The sequence below is a fragment of the Geotrypetes seraphini genome, chromosome 5 (assembly GCF_902459505.1).
Source record: "Geotrypetes seraphini chromosome 5, aGeoSer1.1, whole genome shotgun sequence".
Taxonomy (NCBI): Eukaryota; Metazoa; Chordata; class Amphibia; order Gymnophiona; family Dermophiidae; genus Geotrypetes; species Geotrypetes seraphini.
The window spans coordinates 11,810,825-11,828,581 of NC_047088.1; the positions used below are offsets into that span (position 1 = coordinate 11,810,825).

General features: G+C 46.7%; 1 protein-coding gene across 3 annotated transcripts in view; it reads left to right on the forward strand.

The window, feature by feature from the left end:
• Positions 1–15,201, forward strand: part of LOC117361529 (rho GTPase-activating protein 20-like) — a 135,599-nt gene extending 120,398 nt beyond the window's left edge. For all 3 annotated transcript variants that reach the window (XM_033946995.1, XM_033946997.1, XM_033946996.1), the window contains 5 exons: positions 1,170–1,331; positions 2,100–2,209; positions 9,302–9,491; positions 11,006–11,123; positions 13,175–15,201. In XM_033946995.1, coding sequence (XP_033802886.1) covers positions 1,170–1,331; positions 2,100–2,209; positions 9,302–9,491; positions 11,006–11,123; positions 13,175–14,895 — 2,301 coding nt within the window. In that variant the 3' untranslated portion in view covers positions 14,896–15,201. The remainder of the gene's footprint in view (positions 1–1,169; positions 1,332–2,099; positions 2,210–9,301; positions 9,492–11,005; positions 11,124–13,174) is intronic.
• Positions 15,202–17,757: the final 2,556 nt, after the last annotated feature.

Sequence of the window (17,757 nt, forward strand, 5' to 3'; positions counted from 1 at the left end):
ACGCCCCCAGAACGGCCCAATTCTACCTCTTTCCTGCTCCTTAGCCCCGCCCCCCAGACAGCAACCACGCATGCGTGGACATGACGCATTGATGTCCGATGTCACTGCGTTGCAGCCACCCATGCCCCTTCCCGACGCAATTATGTCGGGGAGTTTTTCAAAACTCGGACAAAGCGCCAGGTTTTGAAAAGCTGTCAAGACCCCCCGGACATGTCCTCAAAAGGACCAAGACTTTCTTTGACTTCTCATTTCATGCCATTCCCGCATTGCTGTCTGACTTCTCTGTGCTTTTTTTCCTGTCACACTTAACTTTCGTTGCATTGTAGCTCCTACGATACCATCTATAAATAATGAATAAATAATAACAGTTTATATACCGCAGTACCGTGAAGTTCTACGCGGTTTACAAAAGATTAAAAGACGTTACAAATTGAATGAACTTAAGAGGTGAAGGAAAGTGGTTAATAATTCAGGAGAACATATTGAGGAGAAAGAGATGTACGGGTCAGCTGTCTAGATATTTCAGGAACAGATGAGTTTTTAGGCGCTTCCTGAATTCCTCGTAAGTAGTGGGCGTGAGCAATTGTTCTAGATCTTTACCCCATAATGCTGCCTGATGTGAGAGAAGGTGTTGATGGTGATTTTTCAGTTTACATCCTCTAACTGGGGGGGGGGGGGGGAAACGAAGTTCGAGTGTGAGCTTCTCTTGTGTCTGTTGGCTGAGAAGGAGAAAAGGTCAGTTATGTATTTAGGGGCCAGTCCGTATAGTACTTTAAAGCAGAGGCAAGCGAACTTAAAATTTACGTCGGTAGTAAGGTGTCACGTGATCAAATTTCTTTAGTCCGAAGATTAGTCTATGATTCAGCATTATGTTCTAAATCTTTATTCAATTCTCTTGGCCATCTAACTTCCATACTTACATCTACAGTATAGGATGTTATATGCCCTGATAGAACTATACGTATAGAAAAGAAAAATAGTAATTTTTAACCCCTATCCTTACAAGTTTCAGGGTCAAGATAAGGAAATTGGGTCATTAGGGCATAGACAGGGGGTGGGTAAGCAGAGTGGGCAGACTTGATGGGCTGGAGCCCTTTTCTGCCGTCATCTTCTATGTTTCTATGTGTGTCTTTTGACTCTCTCTTGTTCCTCACTGGATTTCTCTTTAGGACATGCTATTTCTGCTGTACCAGGAAGGCCCATCCACCAAGGGCATTTTCAGACGGTCAGCGAATGCCAAAATATGTAAGGAGCTGAAGGAGAAGCTTAATTCGGGCGATGAGGTGCAGATGTCTGGAGAATCGGTCTTTGTGGCTGCTGCAGTCATTACAGTAAGTGGGCTAATATTATACCAGTGCCACAACCAGGAACTGCCTCCTCGGCAAATCAAACTACCATCCAGCAAAATGTCAAGGAAAAAAAAGAGCTGGGGATTCACTGAATCTCCTGAAAGCCCTCACCGCACTCCACTGCCTGCACCTGACTCCTGTTTGTCTGAGATGAATCAGTACACTTACCCCTCCGTATTCGCAGGGGTTAGGGGCAGAGCCGGCCCGCAAATATGGAAAAACTGTAAATAATATTTGGGCCGGTTCTGCCCTTTTCCCCTGCTTCCCCCGGCTATTTTTAGCCCTGTAAGACCCCCCCCCCCCCTTTAAGCCTTACTTGGTGCTCTAGCGGGTTTTCAGGCAGGAGCGAGCTTCCCACGCTCCTGCCCCGTACAGTTCGCTCACAGGAAATGGCTGCCTTGAGCTCCCGTAGTCTCTCGAGCCATTTCCTGTGAACGATCTGCATGGGGCAGCAGCGTGGGAAGATTGCTCCTGCCTGAAAACCCGCTAGACCACCAGGTAAAGCTTAAGGGGAGGGTTTACAGGGCTAAAAATAGCCCGAAAAATGAAAAAAAAAAAATTTCTGGTCAAAAATCTCAAATAACCAAATCCTTAGATACGGAATTCGCAAATACGGAGGGGGAAGTGTATATGCAGAAGTGTTATGTCTAAGCTGATGCTGAGAAAGCTGGTAAACTGATTTGCAAGCACATATCCGAACAAGAAAGCAACTGCCCTAACTGCTGTACGTCGACTGTATTTTTCCTTCAGGATTTTCTGCGCAATATACCCGACAGTGTTCTGTCCTCGGAGCTGTACAGTTTATGGATGGAGGCGGCTGAGATGGAACACCAGGAGTGTCAGGTTGAAGCCATGAAAAGGTTAGCAAAACTCAGTTTCTAAGGGGAAGAGTGAGGGGAGGGTGTTGGAAGAAGCTTTATCTCAAGGGAAAGTGTTATACCCACTGGTGGTAAGTGAATATTGAATGGAATACAGCATTGATGGGCATGTGGGAAAATATTGTAAAAAAAATGTGCCAGTATTTCTTCAACACAGATGCAAAGATGACTTTTCATGAATTTTCCTGTCCTGTGAATAACATTTGTAACCCTGGTCTCACTCACACAATCTTGGGCTAGCTCTTCTGGTCAGGTACCTGCAACCAGGGTATACAAAAAGAAAAAGTCTAATTTCAGGCTGGGTGTAGGTTGGGAGCAGACGTAATCCGGTAGGCCAAAGGATCATTTTCTCTGGGGTTCAGTCACTTCACACGCCCTCCCTTTTACAAAAGTGTAGCACGTTTTTATGTGCCGGCCGCAGTGGTAACAACTCCGATGCTCATAGAATTATTTTCAATAATTCGGCCACGGGTGTAAAGTTCAAAGTTCACTTTATTGATAGCAGCACTACGAGGACTCGAAGACTCGACACTGACAGGGTTTCGGCATCTATGTCTTTGTCAAGAGTCTATTGAGCCGTGACAAGTTAAAAACAATAAAAAATAATATGAAACACATACTATAAACTAATAAAATCACATCAAGCAAATTAAAAAAAAATATATATATATATATATATATATATTATTATTAAACAGAAAATGATAAAATCAATTAGCAAAGACAAATAGACCAATACATTGAAATTTTGAAAACAAGATACACTTCTCCCTCCGTATTCGTGGTTTCAGCAATTGCGGTTTCGATTATTCACGGTTTATGGCTTGTTGGTTCCTCCCCCCCAATTACATCAGCTTGCATAGAGAAATCGCTGATTCCAAGCGTTTACAGAAAAAATCGCTGATTCCCAGCACTTTCTTCACCGTGTTTTGCTTCTCCTTCAGGAACAGGCCAGGCCTCCCACCATGTTATTCGTGGTTTCACCATATTCACGATGGTTTTTAATAGAAAACAGCGAATAACATAGGAAAAAGTTATTCGCGGTTTTTCTGTATTTGCGGTTCTGTTAATCCCCTATCACAGCGAATACGGAGGGAGAAATGTATAACTAAATATATTGTTACAAAGGTATAGTTGCCGAAACACAGTCAGTGTCGAGTCTTTGAGTCCTCGTAGTGCTGCTATCAAAAAAGTGAACTTTGAACTTTACACCCGTGCCGTTGAGGCCTCCTTTTGGGCTCTCTTGTTGGTGCCATGGTCGGATCGGGGCATTTCTGCAATTTCCACAAATAGTTATAGAATAAGGGAGAATCCATGCCTAATTTAAGCACAAGGGTTTATACCACATTTCAGTTGGTGTAAATGGCCAGGCCTAATTCTACACTTTATGTAGATGGTGTCAATTAAATCAGCACCCCTAAAGACCCAATCTGAGATCGATCCCTGATCCTCAGAGACAACACACTAGGCTCAGACTTTTCATCTACCTAGTGATTAACATGTCGCTTCGTCACAGGATCAAATGTTATCTAATATAATAAAATGATAGGCCGCGCATGCACACTAAAAAAAACCGTGTTCCCTGATCTGTCGCGAAAAAACAATTGCGCATGCGTGGCTCCGGCGGCGGCTTTCAAATAAAAAAAAATTTACATAGCTGTGGCGGCCTTCCTCACCCCCGGCTCCTCTCTCGAACTGGACCACGATCGACAGAGAGGAGCTGTGGCGGCGGCGGCAGCTTTCAACGATGAAGAAGCTGCAGTCGGGGCCTACCCCGCCACGCACAACCCGCTCCCTCTCCTGCAGCTCAGGCACCGCAAGCGCGCAACCCAGGCCCCGCGTCTGCCTACCCTTCCCCCCAACACAACACATTTCCCCCCCCCAAATGAATCAATAAATGGAGTCGGGCCGCCCTCCGCAACAGACCAGAGGAGTCCTTTGCCGCTCACCCCCCCCTTCCCTTGCCGCTGACCCGAATACCTACCCGGCGATTCAAGCAGCCTGTGCAGCAGTCTTCACACGCTGCTTCAGGCCCTTCTACTGCCCTGATTTGCTCTGCCGCGTCTCTGATGATGTCATCAGAGACGCGGCAGAGCAAATAAGGGCAGTAGAAGGACCCGAAGCAGCGTGTGAAGACTGCTGCACAGACTGCTTGAATCGCCGAGTTACGCTGGAAGGGAAGGGGGGGCCCCCAAGGACTCTATCCGAGTAAATAAAAAACTCTGGACAGGGGGAGCAGGAAGAGGTGATGATGGACAGGGGGGGGAAAGGAAGGGAGGCCTATTGTTGGACAGGGGGGAGCAGGAAGAGGTGATGATGGACAGGGGGTAAAAAAGGAAGGGATGCCTATTGTTGGACAGGGGGAGCAGGAAGAGGTACTGATGGACAGGGGGAAAAAAGGAAGGGATGCCTATTGTTGGACAGAGGGAGCAGGAAGAGGTGAAGATGGACAGGGGGGAAAAAAGGAAGGGATGCCTATTGTTGGACAGGGGGAGCAGGAAGAGGTACTGATGGACAGGGGGGAGGTAAAACAAAGGGAGAAGGGCTGCTGCTGGATAAGGGGAGCAGTGAAGGGATGGTGGTGGACACAGGGGAGGTAAAAAGAAGGGAGAATGGGCAGGAAAAAGTGGCTAAGGAGACAGAGAAAGAAAGAAATAAAGACAGACACACACACATATATTCTAGCACCAGAGGGAGGAAAATACTGCACAGGGAAGTAGGGAGGGGGGAAATGCTGATGCACAAGGAAATGGAGGGGGAGGGAATGCTGATATGGCTACTGTACAGGAAAGTGGACAAGGGGAGATAAATGCTGCATAGGGGGCAGAAAGAGAGACAGATAGAAAGAAAGACAAATAATAGGAGGGAGGGAGACATAAAGAAAAGAAGAAAGACACAAGGGCAGGGAGTGAGACAGAAAGAAAGAAAGACAGACATACATATATTCTAGCACCCATTAATGTAACGGGCTTAAAGACTAGTATACTCAATATTTGTATTCAATTCAATTCATGTAAAATCCTAATTTCTTCATACATATTTAATATGTTTTTTATTTTTAAATATAGAAATATTTGTACTTCGCTTTTTTGGTCAATTATGGGCTAAGTATGTTGTCAACGTGTTTCACTGTTACGTTTTTTCAAGACAACAAATCCCCTTTATTTAACCTAAAGAAAGATATGGCGATACTCGAGAGGGTTCAGAAGAGAGCGACGCGTTTGATAAAAGGTATGGGAAACCTTTCATACGCTGAAAGATTGGACAAACTGGGTCTCTTTTCCCTGGAGAAGAGGAGACTTAGAGGGGACATGATAGAGACTTGCAAAATCATGAAGGGCATAGAGAAAGTGGAGAGGGACAGAAAGAGAGAGAGAAAGGGAGACAGAGAGAAATAGACAGAGAGAGAGAAAGGGAGAGAGACAGAAATAGAGAGAGAAAGAAAGAGAGAGAAAGGGAGAGAGACAGAAATAGAGAGAGAGAGAGAGAGAAAGATTGGAGAAACTGGGACTCTTTTCCCTGGAGAAGAGGAGACTTAGAGGGGACATGATAGAGACTTGCAAAATCATGAAGGGCATAGAGAAAGTGGAGAGGGACAGAAAGAGAGAGAGAAAGGGAGACAGAGAGAAATAGACAGAGAGAGAGAAAGGGAGAGAGACAGAAATAGAGAGAGAAAGGGAGAGAGACAGAAATAGAGAGAGAAAGGGAGAGAGAGAGAGAGAGAGAGAAAGATTGGAGAAACTGGGACTCTTTTCCCTGGAGAAGAGGAGACTTAGAGGGGACATGATAGAGACTTGCAAAATCAAGAAGGGCATAGAGAAAGTGGAGAGGGACAGAAAGAGAGAGAGAAAGGGAGACTGAGAGAAATAGACAGAGAGAGAGAAAGGGAGAGAGACAGAAATAGAGAGAGAAAGGGAGAGAGACAGAAATAGAGAAAGATTGGAGAAACTGGGACTCTTTTCCCTGGAGAAGAGGAGACTTAGAGGGGACATGATAGAGACTTGCAAAATCATGAAGGGCATAGAGAGAGTAGAGAGGGACATTCTTCAAACTTTCAAAAACTACAAGAATGAGAGGGCATTCGGAAAAATTAAGAGGGGACAGATTCAGAACCAATGCTAGGAGGTTCTTCTTCACCCAACGGGTGGTAGATACCTGGAATGCGTTTCCAGAGGGCGTGATAGGACAGGGTACGGTATTGAAGTTCAAGAAGGGATTAGATGATTTCCTGAAGGAAAAGGGGATAGAAGGGTATAGATAGAGGATTAATATTCAGGTCCTGGACCTGATGGGCCGCCACGTGAGCGGACTGCTGGGCGTGATGGACCTCTGGTCTGACCCAGCAGAGGCACTGCTTATGTTCTTATGACTATCGACCACTCTGAGGATCGGGGATCGAATCATCTCAGATTGAGTCTTTAGGGGGGGTGATTTAATTTACACCATCTAAATAAAGTGCAGTATTTTGGGATCTTTTCTAACACGTTTTGTGCATAAGTGATTAACAGGCCTAATGCTAGGCACGATACCCGGGGGGCAAGCGCCATGCTGTAAGCGCCGTTTATAGAAAAGTGCTCAGCGCTACTTCTGTCGGTGCTGATTTTTTTCAGCTGCCATTTATGGACTTTAGGGCTCCTTTTACTATGGTGCGTTAGGGCTTTAAAATGCGGAATAGCGCACATTACATTGCCGCGGGCGCTAGACCTTAACGCCAGCATTGAGCTGCTGTTACTTCTAGAAGCGTAGCGCGCGGTAATTTCCTACGTGCGCCAAAAACGCTAGCGTACCTTAGTAAAAGGAGCCCTTAGTCTATGACGGAGGCAACGGCCCTGCAAATCTTTCTCATACATATTCACTACCATTCACACAAGGGGCTCCTTTTATCAAGCCGCGCCAGCAGGGTTAACGCGCGCGACTTTTAATCACGCGCTAACCCCCGCGCTAGCCAAAAAACGACCGCCTGCTCAAGGCAGGCGTTAGCGGCTAGCGCGGCTTGATCAAAGGAGCCCTAGGAGTACACTTGAAAATCACCAAAACTCACAAGTCCACTTTGAAAAAAAAGTCAACTCCTCAATCAAAATAATATTTTTAAGAATATGATGTGTTAATGTCCAGATGGCAAGGCAAGCCGTGAAATGGAAGAACTGCCAGTCGCACTATAAAGATAAGTACACTAGATCTATAAGACATGGTGATAAAAATATTCTAAAAGTGTGACACGGTCTGGGCGGTTGGGACATTGATGGTCCCGTGGTAGCCCTTGCCTAGCCTGTGGCATTTTGGTTATGGTTCTGAGTGCATCATATTTCAAAATATATATACCGTATTTGCCGGTGTATAAGACGACCCCCCAACTTTTACAGTTAAAATATAGAGTTTGTTATATACTCGCCGTATAAGACTACCCCTTCTTTCGATTCGCGACCCCCCCCCCCCCCAAGCCGGCAAAAACAGCTTTGCACCGCAGGCCCAGCCGCCCAAGACGAGTCGGAGGCCCCTACCCGCCGCATCCTGCATGTGGGCAGACTCAGCACAAACGCTGCTGATGGCCCCAATCAACACGCTGACCTCCCCGCGCACACTGACCATCTTCTCTCTGCCTGCACTTTCCCCGCGGCCCTCTTCGGCGACTCAGCAGGGGCAGCGATCAAGACAGGCTGCAAACGTCGGGACCTTCCCTCTCTGAGTCCCGCCTATTTTGTTTCAACTTCCTGTTTCCGCATAGGCGAGACTCACAGAGGGAATGACCGCCTGTCTTGATCGCCCGAGGCTGGGAGGAACAGAAGATTTCTGCATACACCATCGGGGCAGAAAATTTAACGGGTCCATCTCGCCGGTCCTGTGCGGACCGGCAGGAATTTTCTGCGGACCGGCACCGGTCCGCGGACCGGCGGTTGAAGAACTGTGATGTAAACAGTACCCGGCGTATAAGACGACCCCCGACTTTGGGGAGGATTTTAAGGTACTGAAAAGTCGTCTTATACGCCGGCAAATACGGTATGTTTTTTTCAAAATATTATTTGAATGAGGAGCTGATTTATCTCAAAGTGGACTTTTGTTTTTTGGTGGCAATACATATTCACTCGTGATCCCGTCAAATGGGCACACCGACAAGTGTGCGCAGGAAAATGGCGCCTGCGGATACTATTTTGTCTTTTTAAGGGTTACAAAGTAATCCTCTTTCTTGAGGGGGGGTTGGGGGTAACCCCCGCCACTACACTGGTATCTAGTGTTAGGGTAAAGGGTTCCCATGATCCTCCTCTAAACCTTACCCTAACATTAGTGCGATTGATGGGGCACCATTGTCCTGCGCGCCTTTGTCAGTGCGTGCATTTGACAGGGCGCGATTGATGAGGCGCATTAAATGTGGGCGCATTTGTCGGTGTACCTATTCACTAAGGATATTCGGAAAATCTGGCCTGTTTGTAGCCCTCAACAACTTGTCTTGGATAAACCTGTCCTAGAGGACAGTGCTGGAGGGGGCACTTGGAGGCATCTGGTTACATTTTTCCATGAAAGTAAGCCGTATCTTCCCCTGTGGAACAGCAGTGACAGAGTTCTTAGGTGAGAATTTGTGCCCCCCCCGGCCTGCAATCCCAAGTTCTAAGTCAGTGTCTCGCAAACTTTGCAAGCCACGGCGCACTAAACTAGCGGCCACGGCTCGAGAGCACCCAGAAGTGCACGGACGTCGACGTGATGATGTCACGGGCATGTGTGATGTCATCCCATCAACGTCTGCACATGCGTGGACGCCCTCCAGACAGGGCCCTGTGGGGGGGTGCAGAAAAAGACAAGGTGCAGAGAGGAGGACCGATGCCAGGGAGGAGGAGAGGCGCTGACTGCCTAAAGGATGTGCCTCTCACCATAGGCAGTCAGCCGCTGCCGGAGCCTCTCCTCCTCCCCGGCATCTCGCGGCACACCTGAAATCTCATGCGGCCACACTAGCGTGCCACGAAATACAGTTTGCGATGCACTATTCTAAGTGATTGCGTGTTGGAAATCAGACTTGATGTTGTTACAGCAGCCGCTTTGCTCTGCTGGATTTCCGGTGTTGATTTCTGATATCCTCCTTAGGTTAGTCGAGCAGCTTCCAGAGGCCAACTCCGTCTTGCTGAGGCATCTGTTTGCGGTTCTGCGCCATATCGAGGAAAATTCTGAAGAGAACCAGATGACTGCCTTCAACCTTGCTCTCTGCATCGCTCCAAATATGCTGTGGCGTCCCACCACGACCAGCCCCGAGGAGGAAAGCAGGTCCACGAGAAAGGTAGAACTTCCCCTATCTGCTTAAGTCCTACAGGACCACTGAATGCTCCTCTCTCCCTTATGCCGTGGCCAAGGGTTTGAACAGCAGCTGAGATGGTCCCTTCTGACCATGTGGCTGAGGTGGTGGAGGTTTTATGGTCTTGTATGTTTTACTGCATTATATTTTCCTTTGCTTATTAAATGTTTTTGTGGTAAACCACTCTAAAACCCTGCCTGTACTATGTGGTATATCGAATGAATAAATCAAATCAAATTATGCATATTCATTAGGGATCTCTTAAAAACCTGGACTTATGGACCTGAACAAAGTGCAATGTCTACATACTTGACAGTGGTTTGCGGTCTGTACCGCAAACCAGTAATAGTGGACTGGACTATTCCATCTATCCAAGTCATTATTCATCTTGTCTGTAGTGTTGGATGTGCATGAACAAAGATAACCAGGGGCAGAACATGCACAAGTCGACAGAGGTCACATTATTTACTCTGTCTACACCCCTAGAGTTTATTAATAATCGGTCTAGGCAATGAGCCAGTACTACACACCGCCATGTAGAGGGTACCTGGGTTCCATTCCCAACCGAGACCTGCCAATCCCTGGTGAGCCATGGCAGGGAGCACTAAAGAGGGAATATTCACAGCCCCTGAGTGCCTTTGTCGCGGAGTTTGGAAAGAATTCTGGTGCGCAGCCAATCGTTAAGGACTGTCACTGCAACGACTGGGCTACATGAGCTAGGAGAAGGCGGATCTTCCATTCCCACCGCCTCGAGAGGTCTAGCCCATTGCTACTCAAACGACACTGGCTACCTGTGGAAAAAAAAGAATCCACTCTAAGTTAGCCTGTATGATTCACAAGTCCATCTGTGGAGAAAACTCCAGGAGACTATTGGCCAGCATTCCGGTCTCAAACACGTTCCTTAACTCAAGGACCACACAGTGATTTAAAATACCATTTCCATCCTCTCAAGGAGTACGACGGAAGAGGATGTTCAACTCCAGTTACGAGTTCCTAGGACCAAATATCTGGAACAGTCTACCAGCCTACTTGCGATGACTTCCTACACATTTCCTGTTCAGGAAAAAACTTAAAACCTATCTCTTCCCCCTGTAGACTCTACTCCGTCCCAGCCCTCTTCATCTCGCAGACTGCCATCCCTTAGACTTATCTGGCATTATTAATCTCGCTTGTCAGCAACACTGTACCACAAATGTAACCATCTTGCTGTAAGCCGCAATGATTCCCCACTGAAAATCGCAGGATATACGAAATTGTATTGTATTATATTGGGGAGGTAGAAAATGAAGGAGAACACCAGGGCAGTCGTCAACGAAGCCAGATTCTAGCTGTGATTAAGCTGGAAGCCCAAAGGAACCCTTCAGTTTTCCGCCACCAAACTCCCCCAATAAAATGAGTTTTGGTAACAGTGATTGTTCTAACAAACAGTGGACAGATACTTTATAACTTGCATTGTCTTTCATTGGATATGTAACCCCACTACTGTATCAATTTACCAGGTGGCCATGTTGGTACAGTTTCTCATTGAAAACTATGACAAAATCTTTGGGGATGATACAGCATTGTTGTTTCGAAACTCAGAGGAAGAGCACTTAGTGGGCACGGAAGATTTAATGGGTAAGTAATTAACCTTCCACAAGTGGCACAGGTGCACACTGATTGCTCAACACAACATTGATGGAGAGGCGTGTGTAGTTCAGAATATGTACGAGGGGCCCGGATGGGCTGGTGGGGTCCGGGTGGGCTACTTTTTGGGATGGGGTTCTGGTAGGAGAGACTGGGCATCCTTGGGGGCGGGAAGGGTTCCAGCTGGAGGAATTGGACATCCCTCCTGTAGGTGGTTTGCCGGGGGGGGGAGGTTCAGCAGGAGGGACTGGGCTTACTTCCTGCGGGTAGTCTTACGGAGGAGTGGGGGACGGGTTCCCGCAGCTGCTAAACTATTTGTGGCAGGGAGATTCCCTTGCTGTGATCAGCTCAGCAGCAACGTGATTCTCTAACCCACGCCTGTAATATGGGCACCAGTTAGAGAGTCGTGATGGTTAGGCGGCTTTTAAAACCTGGCGCCCTTTACATAATCAGGGCCTAAGTGTATGACCCTCGATGGAGACTGACCCAACTTTGTTGGTTGGACTGAAGAACTTTCCCAGCAGCTGCTCGTATTGTACATACCGCGCATTGGGAATCTCCTAAGGTTCGGGTGGAGGTAGAGGGACAAATATTCAGTCCTCAGCAGTCCACAATTTTTTCATTGCTGCCGACTTACTCCCTGGATAGTCAACGCTAGGCCATAGCTGGCTACAGGCATTGAATATCCATGAATGTATGGATTGAGCATTTAACTGGTAAAGTGTCGGTGCTCAGCCTTAACCAGTTCTGTTAAATTGGTCAAAGACAGGATTGCTATTTATGAGGGTCCTGTTTAGCTGGCTTTCTTAACCTGTTAATAGCCAAATACCAGCATTAACCCTGCCCTGACTCCACCCCCCAGCCAGTGTTGGGGCTGATATTCAGAAGGCACTTTGGCCCTGATTCTATAGACTGCCTAGCTCCTAGGTGTCATTGAGCGCAATTATCAAGGAGGTTTATGATAGTGTAGCATTGGATATGAATTCACTTTTGGACCAGGCGCCAGGGGGTCTGTAGCAGAACATAAGGCCTAAAGGCCCCAGATTTTCACTCCATGTATAGCTTTTAATTTGGGGCATGTAGGATTAAACGTTCTGCCATATTCCAACTTTATAGACATTCGCAACAACGGAGGAACTGGTTAACTCCAATTAATGTCCCCTTCTGCATTCGCCACATAGAATGGTATGACTGAAAATCTTAAAGGTTATAGTAAAAGTATTAGTCTTTTGGATGGTTTCTATACCTAACTTGTAAAGGGGGAGGGCCATGAATTTTAAAGTTCTCTTAAAAGGGCTCTTGTATACTAGTTTATCTATTTCAGTGTTGATCATGATATGATTTCAAAAACTATTGTTATAGTTTTACCTTGTCTTATTCCCCTGATGTCAGGTCAAAAGCGCGCCAGGACAAAGGCGCGCCCAGACAATTGAGCGCAGCGCGGAGGCACGCGCCGCTCTAAATTACTGTTTTTAGGGCTCTGACGGGGGGGCGTGGGGGGAACCCCCCACTTTACTTAATAGACATCGCGCCGCATTGTGGGGGCGTTGTGGGGGGTGTGGGGGGTTGTAACCCCCCACATTTTACTGAAAACTGAACTTTTTCCCTGTTTTTAGGGAAAAAGTTCTGTTTACAGTAAAATGTGGAGGGTTACAACCCCCCAAACCCCCCATAACGCCGGCGCGATGTCTATTAAGTAAACTGGGGGGGTTCCCCAACAAAAACCCCCGTCGGAGCCCCTAAAAACTGTAATTTTGTGTGGCGCGCGCCTCCGTGCTGCGCTCAATTGTCGGCGCGCGCTTTTGTCTTTCGCACCGTTGTCTATGAACCTATTCCCCTTCCTAATTAGTAATGTGGCACTAAGGTCACTTATTCAAATGACTTCAGTTACAATACTTACAACACGAGAACGGCTATGACACCATTTTAGCCATGAAACCCCCCCCCCCCCCCTCTAGAGTATAATGAATCTAAGTTTTAAAGGATTTGGGGGGCTTTGAATCAAATGCACTTTTCATTCCCTCTCTATCCATCTCTTTCAGACATGAATTTGATACAACAGAGCAATGATTCCTCAGACGAACTGGAATTTGCCTCTTTAGATCTAGATGGGCCAAAGCATCAGCTGATAGAAGATGTAGATGAACTCTTTGGTGTCTCCAGTAGTTCGCTGCTGATGGAGGAGATGACAGAGGACTGGGACCTGTACAGTGAGATCGCTGCATGCTGCCAGAGCACAGTTAGAAAGAACAACAGTACAGACCGTTTTGAGAAGGACGCCTTCCCATCCATTGGCTCAGTGAGTTCACTAAGTCCAGCTCGAGACAGATGCTCTTCTGAACCAAGTGTCTGTGTCAGCTCAAAACTTCCCACCTTGAGCCATGAGCCAGTTGCCCGACAGTCCAGCTGTGATGCAACCATCATGCATAGCCACATTGATTACATTCAGCGGTTCAAACAGCTGCAAACCGAAAGCCAAAGGCTGATAGATGGAGGCCTCAGTCCCAGTATGAGCAAAACAAGACGTGGTCTTTGGAGATCATCTCAGAGTGGCTCCAGAATGAAACCACTTGGTCTTCAAAGAACAGTTGTTTCCAACAGATCGAGTTTCTCCAGCCTATCTTCTACTACCACATCTCCATCTGCTTCATCATTAAGCTCTTTGGACAGCGCCTTCTCCTACTGCTCTGAATCGTCAGTCTTTAGTCCCTCTGATGCCTCTTCTCTGCCCTTCATGTTTGGTACATCTGCTAGATTGCATGCGGTTTCTCCAGAGAGCTCAAAAAAGACTTTGAAAGAGTGGCACATGACCACACCACCTTCTTTCAACTGCAGTCCTTGTGACCTCAATGCATGCGAAGAGTTTGATCAAAAGGTTGAGAAGAGCAGTAGAGTCATAGAAGTACGAGGTCACGCACAAGTCAATGGAGCTGCAGGGGACAGACATCTCAGTGACAGCTTTAAATATAAGGAGGTGAAATGTGTAGGGGGCTCTGCAGGTGGAGGAGGTCACAGTTATGGACAAAGAACAAAACATAAAGAAGATGACAGCTCTTTCCGAGCCAGTGAGACCTCAGATGACAGCCAAGAGTTCTGCAAAGAGACATCTGTGAAGCATATAGAGATTAATAATCCTGATAGTCCCCCTTCGAGCCAAGATAATCTCAAGCGCACAAAGATCACATTATATGTGGCCAAACACATGTTAAACACAAGATATCCAGATGAACAGGAAAACCTAGGATTTTCACCAAGTAACAGTCCCGATTCCAACAGCAACAGTGAAGGAATAAAGACCCAGAGCCCAGAGACCGTGAAGGTCCATATTCCGCAGACTGTGTTTTACGGACAGAACACTCCTCTGGTTCTTCACTCTGTCTCTAGGAGACATCTCCCCGATGAATCCAGCCCCCAGTGGCGGACACAGTGGAAGCACACGCTGCAAAAATCTCCCACTGAGGAAAAACCAGTGGACATTGCTCAAGAGTCACTTGACGGTAGTCAAGAACCTCTAACTGTTAAAGCCCACAGCAAAGCCATCAGTAGCATCAGCCACACAATTCGCATAATATTGCCTGCATCTGTAAGGAACACCGTGAAGGAATATTTCAAGCATGGTGAGCAGAAGACCTTTCATACAGAGGCTGAAGCTGTAGAAAGTGAACTCCTCAGAAGTCAAACTGAGTGGCATAGCCAGCCCTGCTTGGGCACAGCCAGGGAAGACCTGGAAAATGTTCCCCTTTCAGAGGAGTCCTTTGTCTAGCAGCCCATGCTTTGACGGCAGAATCCACTTGAATGTAGGGTGCACAAATTTTAGAACCCATAATATGGCTGGGAGGTGAAGCTTGGAAAAGTGGTGGGGGTTGACGCAGGTGCGATGCACAAGAATTGGTACTAAGTTGGTATAATGAGCCTTGGTTTCCAACGAAACCTGTCCTTCTGATTGCCTCTCTGTGTGGTGATTAGAGAATGACACGGTGACAAAATTCATCACCGTTCCCGTCCCCGCGGATAACCGCGGGAAATAATCCCATGTCATTTTCTAGTGTCTATTTCAACCTCAGTCCTTCTACACCAGCATTCTTCAAAGCAAAGCTTGCGGGTCAGTGGTTGTGGCCATTCATACTCTGATTCTTATGTGAGCCAAGATAATGAAGCCATTGTGACATCACTGATGTGATTGGTTCTTAGGCATTATGACATCACAATATCTGCTCTGGATACCAGAGACTGTCATTCTGTAGTGTCTGTTTCAACCTCGGTCCTTCTACACCAGCATTCTTCAATGCAAAGCTTGAGGGTCAGTGGTTGTGGCCATTCATACTCTGAATAATGAAGCCATTGTGACATCACTGATGTGATTGGTTCTTAGGCACTGGTGGAATGAGGCATTATGACATCACAATATCTGCTCTGGATACCAGAGACTGTCATTCTCAACCTCGGTCCTTCTACACCAGCATTCTTCAAAGCAAAGCTTGAGGGTCAGTGGTTGTGGCCATTCATACTCTGATTCTTCCCTCTCTCCTTAAAGAATAACATGAAGATGGTTTCCCGCGGTTATCCGCGGGGACGGGGACGGTGATGAATTTTGTCACCGTGTCATTCTCTAGTGGTGATGACCATGTTCTTTAGCTCCCAATACTTATCCCTTCGGTATTCCAACCCCCAAACAGATTCACCAGGCCACTACTTTGCATAAGACCCTTAAAGACTAAAACGATTTTGTGAACTGGGTAATAAGTTTCAAATGTTCAGGGCTGGTTCAACCTTTAGGCAACACTAGGCAGCCACCGGGGGCAGAAACATCTGAGAGGTGGCAAATAAACACAGTCAAAGCAGAATGGTAGATCTTGAAGATATAATGTGTTCAAAGGAGCAACGGCACATTCTTACATCTGCAGAGATTAGTGGTCAATTTTCAAGTAGCCTGTTTACCTGGGTAAAAGATATTTGAAAAAATTATACATCTTTACAGGATTGGAGGAGTGGAAAGATCATGTCTGTTGAATTGAATTAGTCAAATCTTTGAGGGAGGGGGGGGGGATCTAGGGGTCCGACAGTTAGTTCAAGGCTGAAGGCCTGCCTAGTTTGATGGATTCCCTTACAGCAACCCTGCATCTCCCAAAAGTAGATGCAGTTCTTTCTCTTTTCAAACCAAATTTTATGGCTTACACGTGCACAAAAATAATCCTAAGGATGGATATAATTTTATAAACATGGAAATGGCTAGACTCTGGAGGGCTTCTAAAAAAACCATCTCCACGGGTAAAAAGTTTTCACCCCACTATAGGTCTTCCAAAGGCCATCTAGAGCAGGGGTCTCAAAGTCCCTCCTTGAGGGCCACAATCCAGTCGGGTTTTCAGGATTTTCCCAATGGATATGCATTGAAAGCAGTGCATGCACATAGATCTCATGCATATTCATTGGGGAAATCCTGAAAACCCGACTGGATTGCGGCCCTCAAGGAGGGACTTTGAGACCCCTGATCTAGAGTATATGTGTGCAAAATTTGTACTAACAGTCTGTACCCAACCTGAGCAGAGGCGTTGTGAGGGAGGAATGGGGGGTTTTAGCACTTAGGTACAGACGGTACAAAATGCACTTTTACAAGTGTAAAACTAAACTTGGAGATACATAGATTACTGTCCGGGGAGAAATTTTAGCTTATGTACTTACCTTCCCCACAGGTTGTAGGGGTGCACATGTGAATATGGCCCAGTTCAACTGGGCACCTAGAAATTTAGCCCCCTTTTACCCGGACAGCCTGAGCTAAATGTCGAGTCGCCCGTAGGAACAGAATGGGCGGTTTGGCATTTAACTCGCATTCCTCGACAGGGCGACTTTGTAGAAGGAAAAAGTGGCGTCAGTAATCACATGTCCGTGTGTTTACCTGCAAATTAACATGTAAGCATGAAAAAGTTACTATGCGCATAAAACATTTGCCTTAAAAAGGAGTGGGGGAAATAAACAGAAATTTTTTTTTTTAATTGCTATGAGCAACCCCAAATCAAATTTTGCGACCTTCTTGCTAAGCTGCGCTAATGTAGCTCTGCTGATTATGGAAGCACAGGGCACCCCACCTCCAAATATGCCCCACACTAAAAAAATAAAACCTATTTTTAGTAGGTGGGTCGCACGGGCCAGTTCCAGAACTAGTGTGGGACGTCTGGCCCGTTAGTCCGTACCGCAGCGTAGCAAAAGGACCCTTTGTGTTTTCGCTCTGCAAGTTAAGCAACTTGTTCTAAAGTTATCCGCTCTCTTAGGTCCCGTTCGTCATTACTTTTTGAAAGGCCTCTTTAGGATTTTCAAGAGCAGGCGGGTCCAGTCCTGGCCGGTCACAACTTACAGTTTCACCGAATATTTCCTGAATTGTTTTTTATATATATAGACAGTGGCAGTTTTATATCTGGGCAAAAGGGTCAGCTGCCCTGGGCTCAGCTTCACGGCGGGCTCACGGGTATAAATAAACCTGAGCACAGGGCCTGTTCTGGATCACCAGCGTCCCTCCCTCTCCTCCCCTAGTCAAGTAGCTTCATTCCCTCCCTCTTCTCCCCCACCAACTCCACTGTTTCCGGCAAAGAGAAAGCAGCTTAAAGGCATAGAGTAACAGTCTAGACTGCAC